Genomic DNA, 15,128 nt, shown 5'->3' with positions numbered 1-15,128 from the left:
TGTGGTCATAAATGTGGTGTCAGTTGGATTTTCCTGTTCAAATACAAATGACTGTTCTGTCACCCTCCGAAGAGTTGGACAGTATGGCAGAGAAACTGCTGTCCTACAACAGGGCCAACAGAGCAGTTGCTATTCTGTGTAACCACCAGCGGGCGCCACCAAAGACCTTTGATCAGTCTATGGCCAACCTTCAGGCCAAGGTAAGAACCGCTTGACTTGGCGCACTGGACACATTCATTCTTCACATTAACATTTCCATCAGAATGCAGTAGCGGGGACAATAATGTTGTGTTGCTGTAACAGTTTAATGACAGACAGCCAGCGCAGAAATCAAGACACATGGGGTTTTGTAACTTTTCCAGCCGAGTCAATGACATTTTGAAGCTAACAGTAATCCATATGTAAAAACATGCCTGTGTTCTCAACCCAGATTGATGCTCGAAAGGAACAGCTGGCGCAAGCAAAGATGGAGCTGAAACAGGCCAAGAAGGAGACCAAGACCAAAGGCAGCTCAGACCCCAAGCTGCAGATGTAAGAGTATTACTAAAAAAACCCAAGCTATGGACATAAAACAATTAAAAATGATTGCCAACAATAGTTTACTATAAACACATCATCTGTGGAGAGTAAATCACAAGGTGCACACACAAGGACCTACAGGAAGGTATCCTGCAGGTTTAAGGGCATCCAAACAAGAGCAATAAGTGCTTCGCTGTGACTAATGATCATTTTTTGTCTTTGTAACACTGTTAGTTGTATGTTACAGCGCAGTAAGACAACTACATATGGACTGCTGCTTTTGTGTGTACACGCTGCACGATGGACAAGTTAATCCCTGGATATTCAGACCTCAGAGAACTTTTTGTAGTTTTGAGCAGCACATAGAAAAGGAACATCTGGCTCTGCTGTCAGATGAGATATTTCAGTGGAAGATGTCAGCCATTTGTGACGGCAAAAAAGGATACTTACATGGAGTTCATGCATTTCAGCCAGGACTCAAAATCACACAGTGATATGTGGTGCTGTATATCTCCCCTAGCCCCTACACTGTGTAACTATTGTGCTACATTGAATGATTTATGTTTTTGTAGACACAGTCGTCTTCTGTAGGTGGGACATTTACGCCTGCATTTAGTTATTCAGCATCATCTGTGGAATAAAGCTACATAGTGATAGAAACGCACTCCTTTTTGCTTGCCTATAATATGGAAAGAATACACACTGAAAGACTCTCCCAAATCAGGAGTCTTATTTCAACCTTCCTCCGTGTAAACATATTTTCTGTCAGGCTGGTGAAGCGGAAGAAGGCGGCAGTGATTCGCTGTGAGGAGCAGCTACTGAAGATGGAGGTCCAGGCAACTGACAGAGAAGAAAACAAACAGATTGCGCTGGGTACCTCCAAGCTCAACTACCTGGACCCACGCATTAGCGTGGCTTGGTGAGTGAATATTAACACTCTAAACAAACTTGTTGCCTGGGGAAAACACTACATACTACTCTGTCTAAATTCATGCGTGTGAGGGCACACACCTGCACCGCCTCCACCTGGCGCCTGTAGCAAGCTTATTTGGTCAGCCTGCTCATTATGGGCTTAATTTGGGATTTTCACTATTGTGAAACTGGTGCTTTTTTCATGTAAATCATCATAGAAACCTGAGTTACATGGCTAATCAGGCCTGCTCCGCTCAGAAGATCTGGTCAACAACCCTCCTACTGACGAGTCTTACGGGAAAAACTGTCATCCAATCAAGTACTGCATCCTCAGTACAATACAAACAAATTAAAACAATGAGTTTACAGACTCACTTGATCTTCTGTAATAATTTAATCAATACAGAACATGAGGTGACTTTGGGTAAAATATAAAACAAGTTATAATGTGGAAATGTAACAATTCATTCTTTTAAACCTTTTTATTCATGATGTTAGACCATCTGTAGTTTTCCTACCTGCAGTGCATCCTCACCTGAAGTGTTGTATTGTTTATACAGTAATTATTCACTGCAATGGTTTGTTCATCGTTTGACATTCAGTTAGAACACTGTCAATAATCAACTTCTTTCCCATAACCAGTCTATACTAATCATAACTATTTAAGAACAGGCTTATGTTTTCACTCATGTATAGCCCATTACGTTTATTTGGTTTTCTTCCTACCATTTCTGCTGCCTGTGTTCCTGTAGCATGTTTACGTTCTCCATCTGGATACCGCTGGGTTTGTTTTTAAGACAAAACATTTTGAGAGCTATTGGAAGATGAACTGGTGGGCTAACCTGAATATTTCTTTTGCAGTGCATGCTTAACACTCTTGTTCCCACGTGTTCAGGTGTAAGAACATGGATGTACTCGTAGACAAAATCTACAATAAGAGCCAAAGGGACAAGTTCGCCTGGGCCATCGACATGACGGAGGCAGACTTTGAGTTTTAACTTGTAAAAGTCCAGTCTCATATGATGATACTAAGATGCAATTAAGGAACTGTTCACGCTATCATGCTCATAGTACTTTACATTGCATTCATAATAATGTTCATGGACTACTGATGTTGTACTTCATAAGATTATGTGACATGTTTTGTTTGCCGCTGTTTATTTCTGTTTGACACTTTTGGCACTTTATTTTGAAGATCACTGTTAGTTGTTTTGTTTGTACATTTTGTGTTTGCATTAATTTGAATAAAGGTTCCTTCTATGCAGTGAAGTGACAAACGTGTGGTTACAATTTGTCTAAATGCTACTTTTGAGTGGTCACTGTTGTAAATACCTCTAACTCCATACAAGGCAGTCAAAAACATTTTATCGACCATAATAGAAGATAAATTTCCCAGCTTAGTAATAATAAAATGTCATTTCAATATATATAGAAAATATAGACCAAAAAAAACATGCAACACTGAGACGTTCCAGATAATTTGCATTGTAAAATACAGCTCTGGCTTGAAAAAATAAATACAGAAAAACACTGTGAGCACCTCAGTTAATTATATTTTTAGAAATTCAATGAGCACCTAACTTAATATTTATTATGTAACACATGACAAACAGCATTGTATTAAATAGCTTTAATAGAGGAAAATTAGAATTGGAATGCATCCCACAACTTGGTATTCAGTGCTGTTTGTAAAACACTGCAGGCTTCAGATGTTCACTGTGCCCATTTCCCATGTTGGTAGGAATGGAGGTTCTACTGGCCTGCTAGCCTGCGGGTTGTACCTCTCAGCACAGGCTAGGGCCAAACTGTCCTCATCACCTCATGGGATTTAATTAATTATGTCTGATGGCAGCAAAATAACCACCAGGTCGGCGCACAAAATCCATAAGTTGCATTCCTGCACATATTAGGTTCTGAAGGGCATATCACACTATTCTAGCTTACAAATAACGTTCAACTTTTCAAGTCATTACATAACTGTAACCGTTTATCACAATATTCGATATATAAAAAAGCATTTCACACTACAACACACCAAATCAATACAAGTCATTTTCAGAATGACAAAAAGTCTGCTGCTCCTGAATATAGGACCGACTTCACACAGTGTTACTTGGGAACCTGCGGACAGATAGAACACATGGTCCATGATGGAGTAAACTGGTTCAGACAATAGGTGGATTCATAGATGATAATGCAATGGGCCACATGTACATGTGCATAATTAGCACAAAACTGTTTACAAAATTAATTGAGATATAAAACTAATTGTTTTATATAGTTGATAGATGTAGAAGAACTAGAAAATGCATTAATTGGCAACAGACAGTCATCTAATCTTCTGATATCTATATATTAAGAATATATTAAAGTACACCAGTTTAGACTGGCGTGCCACTTCCTTCTTACCTTCATTATGAGCCTTGACCCTCTTTAGCCTTTTCCGGTGTTGCCTCAATCTCTTCAACACCAGCCTGGGTCATCAGGTCGGCAATGTTCTTCTCCAAATCATCAATGCGTGTGCTCATCTCATCAAGTGGAGAAGCCATTAAGGAACATATTTAACATAAAAGCTCAAAAATTTACTCGTATAATAATAATACCCTCAGTGCAGGAAGGAGCACTACCTCTCTCTTCTCTGATTACAAACATCCAAATCCACTATTGCTGAGATACCTTATTTTTCCTCATTTTTATTATTATTTTTTTTTTGTGGTTTGCACAGCTGTAATTTATTGTTCTTATTTGCACCTGTATTTTGCTGTTTTCAAGCCCTCCCCCCAATTGTGACATTAATAAAGTCTTAAAGTCTAATAATCATAATAATAATACACTTGTATTTGTATAGCACCTTTCATACAGGAATTGCATCTCATAGTGCTTTACAATAAAGAAACGTGAAAGTCAGCCTGTCAGTCCATATTTTGATTATGATAGGAAACTAGAGTATGTTGAGCCATCAATCTAGTATTAGATGAAAATTCTGAATTGTAATGCATTTAATTAATGAACAATTGATTGCTGACATTTTAAACTACTGGTTAGGATATTCCTCCCGATGATCTGGTCTGACATGGTCTGGAACTTGTCCTGCATCTGTTGCAGCAGAGTCTGGACCTGTGAAACAAACAGCACAAATACTGTAATTGCAACAGTTAAGACACAAATAGATGGATCTAGTGATCGAAGCCGGTTCACTGAAGCTGAGAGCCAAACATCAAATCTACCAGTTTCATTTGATAATGACATCAGTAAGTAATAAATGGTAAGCAGACTGTATTTATATAGAGCTTTTCGAGTCTAGCAACCACTCAAAGTGCTTTACACACATACCACCTTCACCCTCACACTGATGGGGCTCAGTATTATACCCAAGGAGACTTTGACATGCAGACGGGCTCAAACCACAGACCTTCTCTATCACCAAAGCCACAGCTATCCTTCGTAACACACATAACCCATAATCACACTATACGTGCACTATTCACCACTAACAACTAACAATTTAGTGACAGACTGTTGCATCCATGCAGGTCCTTCATTCCATCAGATTATTCAACTCCAGCACCACTTAACATAAGACTGTGTTGATGTTGTTTGACAAATAATCTGTTGTTTTTTTTCTTGTCATTTATGACAACATACACTCATATCCTTACATTTTGAGCAATATTACACAGTTCCTTTACATTTTGAGCAATATTACTTTTTTTTTTTTTTTTTTTTGCTGTTTTGTATATTTCATTCTTCTGTGAAAAAGCATTAACACTATGAAGGCAGCATACGTTGTTTATGTCTTTTTATTTTTAAAGACGCTTTACTCGACAGTTTCTGTGAATACAAAAGTATATAGGTAAAAAATAAGAATATAAGACAAATCCGCAATAAATAAAAATAGTTAACTGAAGCTTAAAATCTTACTCATGCTCATCTCCATGACAACACTAAGAAACATTAACTCGTCTGTATTTGTATATACTATAATGGATTAGTATTACATTTGCACAATGAAACTGCACATTATTTGATATGATGAAAACTGCAAATAGAAATGTTACTATTAGAGCAAGCATCGCTCGATAAATGACGTTACACAGCAGCATAACTTCTGTTTATGTAACGCTATGCAGGGTACTCGGTTGTGATTTGGTGATGTCATTACAGACCAACTAACCATTACATAACATGATGAAGCTAAACAGAAGCCAGGACGTGTAGGCTTCAGTAAACTAGTTGAACACACTGAGTAAATGAACCTATATTATTACAAACAAACAAATAGCATGGAATGCTACCGATATGCTATGCTCTTGCTCAGCATTGCGCTAACGCTAGCTTGCCATCGTTAGCATTCGTATTGCCTTTGCTAGCTAGGCTTCTGGAGCTAACGCTAGTTAGCTCGATCACGACTCACCACATTGGTCAGGTCCTGCACCGACTTGGGGTCCGTCTCAGCCATATTGTAGAGTAAATGATTAGCAGTGCCTAAACAGTACTAAAAGTCAGAGAGCTGTCTATTTTACAATCAGGTTTGTAACTGTTCGAAATAGATCGAATAGTCCCTCACACCACCCTCCGCACAGTCAGCTGTTCCACAACACAGAAAGTCTCGCGAGAGCTATGTCACGGTGCTAAGACTTGTGGGACATTGAGTTTTGAGTGGGGAGCATGTACAGTAGGCTACTTAGTAGTTTTAATTACATCTTATGTCTTCAAGAGCACCCAGACAGTCAAAGCATTTGTCACCAGAGTCAGGCTGCATCCCGTGAAATGCCCCAGCGACCCACATGTTTAATGCTGGAGTTCGTTACTACTGAAAATAATGCTGAACTTGTATGAGTGTGTGTTTGTGTGCGCGTGTAAGGGCGCCTGGCTGCGCGTGCACCCTTCTTCTCCTCCTCTTGAGAGCGAGTTAGGGTTTGAAAACTGCAGTAGCAGCAAGTCACATGCGTTTTAACGCTGAAACAACCGTGTGAGTCTGCGGGTTGGTGTCTCGATAAGGTGAAAGAAAGTGGATGAAGGTAAGTGAAGTTCTGCCACCTAGACAGACATAAAATATGAACACGAAGCGATACCGCGTCAGACGGGGGGCATTGTGCGCGTTGTGAGCGCGCCGTTTAAAACTAAAATAACTTTCTCAGAGGACGTTTGTATTGGATTTTAGGCAACAGTTTTGCTCAGAGTGGTGAATTCAGCGTTACACACGTTAAACCTGCTCTACACACTCATACTAATGTATAACTGTAGCCAGGCGGTGTAATAACTGCTCCTTTGTGGGCTGTGGTGCTGTACTGTGCTAAACTGTAGTCGCCCAGTAGCCCAAAATTGATGTCTGAATGTTGAGGCGTGTTAGTGACCCAACCCCAGGAAGCTATGCTTTGCTTACATAACAGAGCTTGTTCTGCTGCTGGAGGTGTCCCAACACATTTAGGCTCCTATGGTGTCAGAAGTTATTCACACCACTAGGCAGAAGGAAACAGCTGAAGACACCTTGGATTGTTAAATCCCTGAGTAATGTTTAACTGTGGCAAACCTGTAAAAAATACATTTATGGACTGTGTTTTGCATTCACTTTGCTATGTTAATAATTTAACAATGCAAAGTGAATGTAGTTTTGCATTCACTAGCCACGATTCCCAAAAATATTGAATGCTGTGTAATACAAAAATAAAACAATGTGATTACTTGCTAATTCTTTTAGACGTATACTAAATTGAAAACAGTACAAAGACAATAAATGTAATGATTTACCACATCAACTTCATTGATTTTTGTATATATATGTGCTTATTCTGAATTTGATGCCAGCAACATGTTTCCAAGGTTGGGACAGGATGAACGCTCCAAAAACACCTGTTTGGAACACTCCACAGGTAAACAGGTTCATTGGTAACAGGTGATAGTATCATGATTGGGTATGAACGGGGCACCCTGGAAAGGCTTAGTGGTTCACAGGCCAGGATGGAGCGAGGTTCACCACTTTGTGGACACATGATTGTACAAGGATGTTACTACATGGGCTCAGCAAAACCTGTTGGTAAACACAGTTCATTTGCCAATGATTGCATTGCAATTTTGCTTTTTAATGCTCTGGGAAATGACGGGGAGACACACACTGAGGCACTGTATAGATAACTTGAGAACTGGCTGGAATTGTCTCTACCATTTGCTCAGCTCCCTCAGAGCAACTGGGTCTGGCTGGGATATTGACATCTTTATGTCCTTACTTACAGCTGAGCTATGTGAAACAACACATGTCTAATGACTAATCAGTCCCCGTTCATCTTCTGAATGACTCCTGATGCTCCAAGTGTTGTGTTGAAATAGCCTATTATCAGCAATCCAATCCTGACGGTGATAAAAAGTTACCACTAGACAACCTGTTGGTGAGGTTTTTTTATTTTGTCATGACTTATGTACTTCTTACTATGTTAACCCAGTGTTGGCTGGCTGTTTAAGCTATACTGAGAGACTTGTCAGCTGACACTTAGTGCCAAATATGTAATGGAGCATATTTATGCTGCCCTTGTTTTAGATTTGGCAATGAAAATCATACTGTCACATGAAACTATTATTATTACACAGCCAAGTATCACACAGTCACACAAGAATCACTCTACACCAATTTTATGTACTTCTCACTATTTGCAACATACTGAATCTTACATCAAGAATGTCCAATGTCATTTCCTTTCCCATGGAGCTGTTTATCAGAATCAGAAATCAAATAGTCTGAAATGAAACATAGAGACAGGCTGTCACAGGCAGAACAGAACCAGGGAGGCCAGGCTGTGTTCACATTGTCAGAAAAGAGAGACAGAATACCACTTCTAGCTACACTGTGGGAAATGTACAAGGATTTGAGAGAGGTTTCCTTTCAAAAAATAAGCAATATATATCCTGGGTTCATCCATCTCCCTGATCCTCAAATACTGCCTTATTCAGGTGCGGAGAAAAGCCAGTTTGCATTATTATCTGCAAAATATGTTCAATAAGAGAGACAAGCCCATAGTAAATGTTTCTGAATGATTACACCTCTAAAAGATTGTGTGTGTTTCAAGTGGATTTGTTATCTTGTGATCATCTATTTAGTTTTATTGTGGAAAATCTAATTATTCATTAAATTTGAAAGAGAGAATTTCTAACATTGTCCCTAAAGAAACTGATGTTGTCACCCCTGCTAACACCTACCAAAAACATCACTATTTAAAGGATTGGAGTATCTGAATAAGTTGTACTGCAGACTGGAGGTCTTGTTTATAATGTGTTTAACTGTGTGCACATTCACAGTGAAGAACCTGTAGTCCATCCATCCATTATCTATACACCGCTGAATCCTTTGCAGGGTCACGGGGGGGCTGGAGCCTATCCCAGCCGTCGCTCGGGCGAAGGCAGGGGACACCCTGGGCAGGTCGCCAACCTACCACAGGGCTACATATACAGACAAACAACCACACGCTCATTCACACCTATGGACAATTTAGAGTTATCAATTAACCTAAGCATGTTTTTGGACTGTGGGAGGAAGCCGGAGAACCCGGTGAGAACCCACGCTGCACAGGGAGAACATGCAAACTCCACACAGAAAGACCCCAGGCAGGATCGAACCGGGGATCTTCTAGCTGTGAGGCGACGCTGCTAACCACCGAGCCACCGTGCAGCCCAGAACCTGTAGTATTCAATAATCAATAATCAAGCAATATGGCTGACTGCAGTAAAAAGGTTTTCAAACCAGTTTTTAAACTGGTGAGTTCTACTTGTGTGATCAGTTGATGATGGCAGATTGGTGGCAGACAGAGAGGTGGAGCTGTTAGTTAGATATTCATAGATATTCAGATATTCAGACCTTGGGTGGAGCTGAGGTGGACCAAATTAGGCTTAGTTGTCATGAATGCTGAAATTAGCAATAGAGACCAAAAAGCATGTTTATTTCTGTTGTAAAGTTGACATTTTAATTTGGGGGTCTCAATTGACTCACTATTGCAGCCAGCCTCAACTGGCCACTGGTGGAACTGCAGTTTTTGGCCCTTCAATATGGCTTCATTTTTCAGCCCTGGTGGTTGCTACTTGGTAACTAGACAACCCTACTTTACAGTCATTGTTTGAACATAGTTGTATGTACACATATATGTTTACCTGTTGCACCACTTCTATTCGCATAACCTTCAGGTGTGACCACCTCTGCCTGTACAGCATGTGTCTGTGTGTATACTGTACGTGCATATACTGCATGCCGCATGGCAAAACGAGGAATTGTTTTTCTTTTTTTTTTTTTAATGTATCACGATTATTTAATTAAATAATTATTTAATTATTTAATTGGCTCCAAAAAGTCAAAAAAGCAAGCAAAGCAAAAAAGAAAAAAGTAGAGGTTGCCAAATGTGACCCTAATATGAATAAAAACGTTAATAATCCCGTTATGAATTACATCTGACAGACTAATAAGTCAGTTACTGAAATAATGTTTTCTGACTGTTTGCCAAGGTAATGGTAACCATACCAAAATGTAGGAAAAGGGAAATACAGGCATGTTCAAACTAAAAACATTAAGAGACGCTGACTTGTGTACAGTAGCTACAGAAAAAGGTCTGCGCTCACATGGCAGTTTAAGAGTCTTTAATGTACACAGTAGAAAGGCTAACACGTGGTCAAGGTCTGAAACCTGTATACTGTAGTGCTGTTGCCGCTGTGCATGTTTAAGGTTATACTGTGTCAATTCTATTTTCTCTAAGTTTAAAGTTATGTTAATGTTGGCATTAACGGCTCTGGCATTAGGCCAGAGTAGGCCATTGTCTTCCTTTAATGAGATTTTGTTGTGGTAAAAGTATTGTGCAGTCAGCAGGGAGAGTTGTTTAAAACAGGCAAAAAACAAAGTGGTCCATACACAACTGAGGCATTTAAATGTAATCAGCTTAAACATTTTACCGCTGTTTGGCCGTCAGGGAATGTTCTAGGCCCCGTTACTGACCTCTGGTTACCTTAGACAATCCATCTGCGATAACTCAGCGATGACAGTGACCGATCATTCTGCTGCCTCCCAGGTACAACCTCTAGACCCCCTGGACACCCCTAAGTGTCTCTCGGAGTGATGGATGCAGAGGTGGTTCTGAAGGAGGAGGACATGGATGGCTCATGGATATTGCTGTCGTGGCTGGCGTCTTGCCTCATGGTGTTTGGGGGAGCCCTGCCCTATGTGCCACAGTACCAGGACATCCAGAGGAGCAGCAACAGCGAGGGCTTCTCCACCAGAGTCTGCCTGGTGCTGCTCATAGCCAACATTCTGCGCATCTTCTTCTGGTGAGGGAGACCTGTGTTTTCATATTATTATTAGTTTTTGTAAAAACCAAGTAATCCCTCAGATCAGTCTTGGTGTTGGAAAACAATGGAATAGGAAGAGAATCAGAGAATAAGATTATATTAATTATATCATCTGAGCCATATACTGTTCACTTTGAGGCTAATTCTGTCAAATTGTTTTACACATCAGGGAGCCCAGATCATTGTCCCAACTCAAGGAACTGAAGATTGAATTTAAGAAAATTTTTAACATAGAATTGAAAGGAACTGTCTTGTGTGTTAACTGTCGCATTTAATTGCCATGTTCATTTGTTACTATCAATTCTTTAGATGCAAATGCCATATGAAGTTGTTATCTATACTGTATTTTTAGATTGTATTCTATAGGTTCTCTCCATCTGGAATGTGATTGGTGCATTGGTTGCGTCCTTGCAGGATAGGGAAGCAGTTTGAGCTCACCCTGCTGCTCCAGAGTGTGGTGATGATCATCACCATGTTTGCCATGCTCCACCTCTGCTGCACAGTCCAAAACACCAACCGAGTGAGCACCAAGCAACACCGACTTTCAGGTAACCAGCTTTGTGCTGAAACAGTCTTGATTTATAACAGTCATAACAAGCAACAGCTGACACAACAGCATAACCACTGTCATGTATATACAGTAATTACAAGTAATTTCAGTGTAGTAGTCAGCAGTTTAGAGTGCTTCAACTCCTTCTTCTTGCCAAAAGAGGGGGCCATTGGAAAAGCTTACATGGCAAGGCTGCTGTTTTCAAAATGCCTCATCTCTGACAACCACTCATTGACCACCAATCTGATATTAATTTTCCTAATTCTTTACTGAATAGCGACTTAGGCTCCTTATGTATGGACATTAAAACAGATACACACTGCCCAAATGGTAATGAAAATAATGGTCATCAATATTAAGATATGTAAGAAAGTGCAAGGGAAAACACAAATGTCCTTTGGATATTTCTGTGTGTGCGTGCGCACGTGAATGCGTGCATGTGTCTGTATATATGGAAGGAGGAAGTGGATGAGGTATTGGTACATGACGGGGAATTAGAAAGGAGACGGAGAGGGCTAAGATTAAGCAAAACAATATCAGCATCCACTGATTGTAGGTGCGTGTGAGTGTGTGTGTGTGTGCATGTGTGTGTGTGTTGTCTGCAGAGGAAGCACTCCCATCCAGAATCATTCAAAGGGTCACTCTTTATAGGGCCCTGTCTCTTATGGGTAATTGTATTTTTTTTCATAGAGATGCTGGAGTTGATTGCTTTTGCAAATGGGCTAGCAGACAGTCAATCCAAGTACATTTTTTATTAGAGAACAGCCTGTGGAGTGAAATGGAATGATTGAATGTTGTAATACTTTGATCATGTAGAGCGGAATGCATTATTAAAGACGTAGATTATGATAAGTGTTTGGTATAAGGTTGTTTGACCTGTAAGGAGGGAAATAGAAAACCAGATTGTGTGTCTATTTGTGCTGCTGTCAGAGACAATTATTTCAAAGAGATTTAGAAACTAGAGATTGCATGTGTTTGGACACATGAGTAATGATCATCTTTATTATAGGCTTCTGTGCCCTTCGTGTCTCAGAAAAGAGCCTATGTATTACTCATCACAAGCCCTTTTTTTATCTCAAGGCCCACGCTTCAACTTCTTCATGGCGAAGATAACAATTTATGGTGGTGGATTGCTTGTTTTCTCTGAGGGTGGAGGATTTTCACTGGCTTTATATGTTTATCTGTGCTCAAGATTTGTACACGTGTTGCTCATACACAGGACAGTAAGCCTGCCTGCAAGCCAGTGATGCAGCTCGGGATCAAATTTTCTCACACTTCTTTTCTTACACTTTGTCCGTTGCGTCCCATCCGTTGCTAAAGCACAGCGTGACCACCCTCCGACATCAAGCCCCCCCCCTTTCTAAAGGGTGGGCCTGAGGTCTGGTTTCACAGAGCGAGATTGGAGATGGTGGGGTCAAGACAAGAATAGATCAGAACAGCCTATCGTCCCAACTGTCCCACCCAACTCCTCCCTTCATCCCTCCATCGCTAAGTCTTTCCAACTGATCAGGGTCATCTCTATGCAAAGTACTTTCTTCTCCCAAGATGCACATTGGCATGTTTATGAACTATTTTTAAAGATCTTTCAGGCTGTTCTCTTTCCTGCCTTTTCTCCACTACCCACCCAGCATCCTTCTCTGCTCTTTATCTTCCTCTTCTTCCACTTCCCTTCATTTTTCCCCACCTTCCTCCACTGTTCTCCTTCTGTCCTCTCTCCTTCCTGTCCCTCTGTCGCTGTTTCATCTGCTCCCACATCTCCTCCTCCTCTTCCCTCCCCTAACTTCTCCTTTCAGATGGGACATCTGAGACTGAAGTCCATGTGCGCAATACCAGGGTCATCCTATGATCCCACTGCCTGCCTGCCAACACCTGCTTCCTCCTCACTGACCTCAATTCCCTGTTCCTACCCCCCCCAAACACACACACACAGGAACAACACAAATTAAGAGATAAGGTGAAATGGGAATGGGAATTGCTTGTCACTTGATAAATCTGATCTGTACCTGCTACATGCTGTTGTTGTTGATTGGGGGACACTGGTGAAGGAAAAACCTTGCCATGTGTTTATTCCTGTAGGTGTTTTCCATGTTTTAGTGATATGTGTCTCTTCATCTCACCGAAGGGTGTTCAGTGTGCTGCAGGCAAAATCTGGCATGCTGCTTGGTTTCATGTGGACTCCAACCAAGCTTTTTTCTGCCGAGTACAGCTGCTTTTGCATTGTTCTAGTGATGCTGAAATGCTTTGCAGTAAGTTGGTTTTTCAGTTTTTTTGTTCATTTGAGCCCCCTCTCCCCTGAACCTGCTCGTGTACTTTCATGCTTGTTTACTGTTGTTTCCATCATGCTGATAATGTTTCCATAATGCCTATAATGTTTCCATAATGCTCTCCTCAACAAACTTCAGGTGTTTACTGTTGTTGCCAGGAAACAATGCTGGATCCCTTTCTGATGTACGCAGGGAAAATGCAGACTAGTGTATGGGTGGAGCCATGCTAGTAGACTGTAGACAGTCTACTAGCATTTCAACCATATACAGCTTGTACACAATGAGATGACACAACGACCCTCCAACACAGAACCACATGAGACTGCACACAACCAAAAAACATCGGACACACTGCAGGGCTCCAATGTCGGCTTATTGTTTGCACCAAGGTGACATTTATTTATTTATTTATTTATTCACATATACATGATAGTGTGAATAGCTCTATATCCGTAAATACTGAATTCAACAGTGTCAGACATTCAATAAATATCGCCAGAAAAAACAGTTAATTTCTACTGTTGGATAAAAATCTATATAAGCAAAAATACACTCAGTGTGTTGTTCCTAACCACTGTTGGTCTTGCAGCCCATCATTAAGCAAACTACACTAAAAAGGAACCTCTGTTTACAACATTTTAACAGTATTATTAAGAAACTGAAAGGAAAAGGAGAACACGGATGACAAGTAATACACAGATGATATCAGTAAGTGTGGTGGTTCATTAGATTGGACTAGTTGGCCACAGGGCTTTTTTGGTCATGGTTTCTCATTTGTTTAGAGATTCTGTTTTTATACCAAAAGGTTTCCCTGTGTGTGGCTGAAATTACACTCTTGACAGTCTATCTCTCAAGGGATCTTTTCCATAATGTTGTCAGACACAATCTGTGTTAGTCAGTGGCAAAAACAAACCCCTTCAGCGGATGTACAACGCACAAACATTAGGGAAATTAGTCTCATCTCTACTTCCAAGTGGACCACACTGTAGTGTGACTGAAAGGATGGTCCAATAAGGAAACAAGACACGCTCCTCTTCCACAAACCTGTCACCCAACATCAAGTTGGGTTTGTTATTTTATTTTATTTCATGTAACAGCGAGGTCTTTTATCTCTGCTGTTTTCTTGTTAACGGTGCAAGAACTGCAGCAGTGATGTTATAATGACATGATGGGAATTTTCTTGTTGTACATTGCATTGTCAGACCACCTTCTCAGATTTAACAAAACTATCACACACTGTACCTTTAAACACATTTGCACAGCACCGTACATTACATAGCTTTTTTGTTGTTTATGTTCACGTAGAGTGGTCTACATTATGCACACCCACCCGTGTGACTTTCCCAAGAAAGCACATACACAAACTGCCCACAGGACAAACATCAGCAGACTGAGCTTCGCCTTTTCATTTAAGTGGAAGTTGAAAGAGAATCAACATAATTAGACTGAATTGAATTTTCTAGCCAGGCCACCTTCATTATGAATAATGAGCAAGTATGGACTGGTTGAATTTAATGTGTTTTTCTGTGTGTTTCTCTGGTGATGGTGCAGCAACTGCAGAATAG

At 40.5% G+C, this 15,128-nt stretch overlaps 3 protein-coding genes across 3 annotated transcripts in view; 2 read left to right on the top strand and 1 right to left on the bottom strand.

The window, feature by feature from the left end:
* zgc:173742 (DNA topoisomerase I, mitochondrial) overlaps positions 1 to 2,429 on the top strand; it is a 55,601-nt gene extending 53,172 nt beyond the window's left edge. The window contains exons 16-19 of the mRNA XM_041938412.1: positions 73 to 200; positions 431 to 531; positions 1,289 to 1,438; positions 2,327 to 2,429. Coding sequence (XP_041794346.1) covers positions 73 to 200; positions 431 to 531; positions 1,289 to 1,438; positions 2,327 to 2,429 — 482 coding nt within the window. The remainder of the gene's footprint in view (positions 1 to 72; positions 201 to 430; positions 532 to 1,288; positions 1,439 to 2,326) is intronic.
* Positions 2,430 to 3,046: 617 nt separating this feature from the next.
* hsbp1b (heat shock factor binding protein 1b) lies at positions 3,047 to 6,010 on the bottom strand. Its single transcript, XM_041938413.1, has 4 exons — positions 5,846 to 6,010; positions 4,482 to 4,548; positions 3,841 to 3,967; positions 3,047 to 3,552 (listed from the first exon to the last, which is right to left on the bottom strand). The coding sequence occupies exons 1-3, from the start codon at positions 5,888 to 5,890 to the stop codon at positions 3,846 to 3,848; spliced, it is 234 nt and encodes a 77-aa protein (XP_041794347.1). The 5' UTR covers positions 5,891 to 6,010; the 3' UTR covers positions 3,047 to 3,552; positions 3,841 to 3,845.
* Positions 6,011 to 6,342: 332 nt separating this feature from the next.
* The window catches only part of si:dkey-246g23.2 (solute carrier family 66 member 2), a 53,081-nt gene continuing 44,295 nt past the window's right edge, over positions 6,343 to 15,128 (top strand). Inside the window, exons 1-3 of the mRNA XM_041939223.1 lie at positions 6,343 to 6,452; positions 10,473 to 10,728; positions 11,164 to 11,297. Of these exons, the coding sequence (XP_041795157.1) occupies positions 10,520 to 10,728; positions 11,164 to 11,297 (343 nt within the window). The 5' untranslated portion in view covers positions 6,343 to 6,452; positions 10,473 to 10,519. The remainder of the gene's footprint in view (positions 6,453 to 10,472; positions 10,729 to 11,163; positions 11,298 to 15,128) is intronic.

This window comes from Chelmon rostratus, chromosome 6 (genome assembly GCF_017976325.1).
Source record: "Chelmon rostratus isolate fCheRos1 chromosome 6, fCheRos1.pri, whole genome shotgun sequence".
NCBI classification, from domain to species: Eukaryota; Metazoa; Chordata; class Actinopteri; order Chaetodontiformes; family Chaetodontidae; genus Chelmon; species Chelmon rostratus.
This window is presented reverse-complemented; position numbering and strand designations above follow the sequence as displayed.

Excerpts from the sequence above, each read along its gene's own strand:
- hsbp1b (XM_041938413.1), bottom strand. The coding sequence starts at position 5,890 with ATGGCTGAGACGGACCCCAAGTCGGTGCAGGACCTGACCAATGTG. Across the intron at positions 4,549-5,845 it reads TGCAGGACCTGACCAATGTG|GTCCAGACTCTGCTGCAACA; the intron begins GTGAGTCGTGAT and ends TTTGTTTCACAG. Across the intron at positions 3,968-4,481 it reads AGACCAGATCATCGGGAGGA|TTGATGAGATGAGCACACGC; the intron begins ATATCCTAACCA and ends TGGCTTCTCCAC.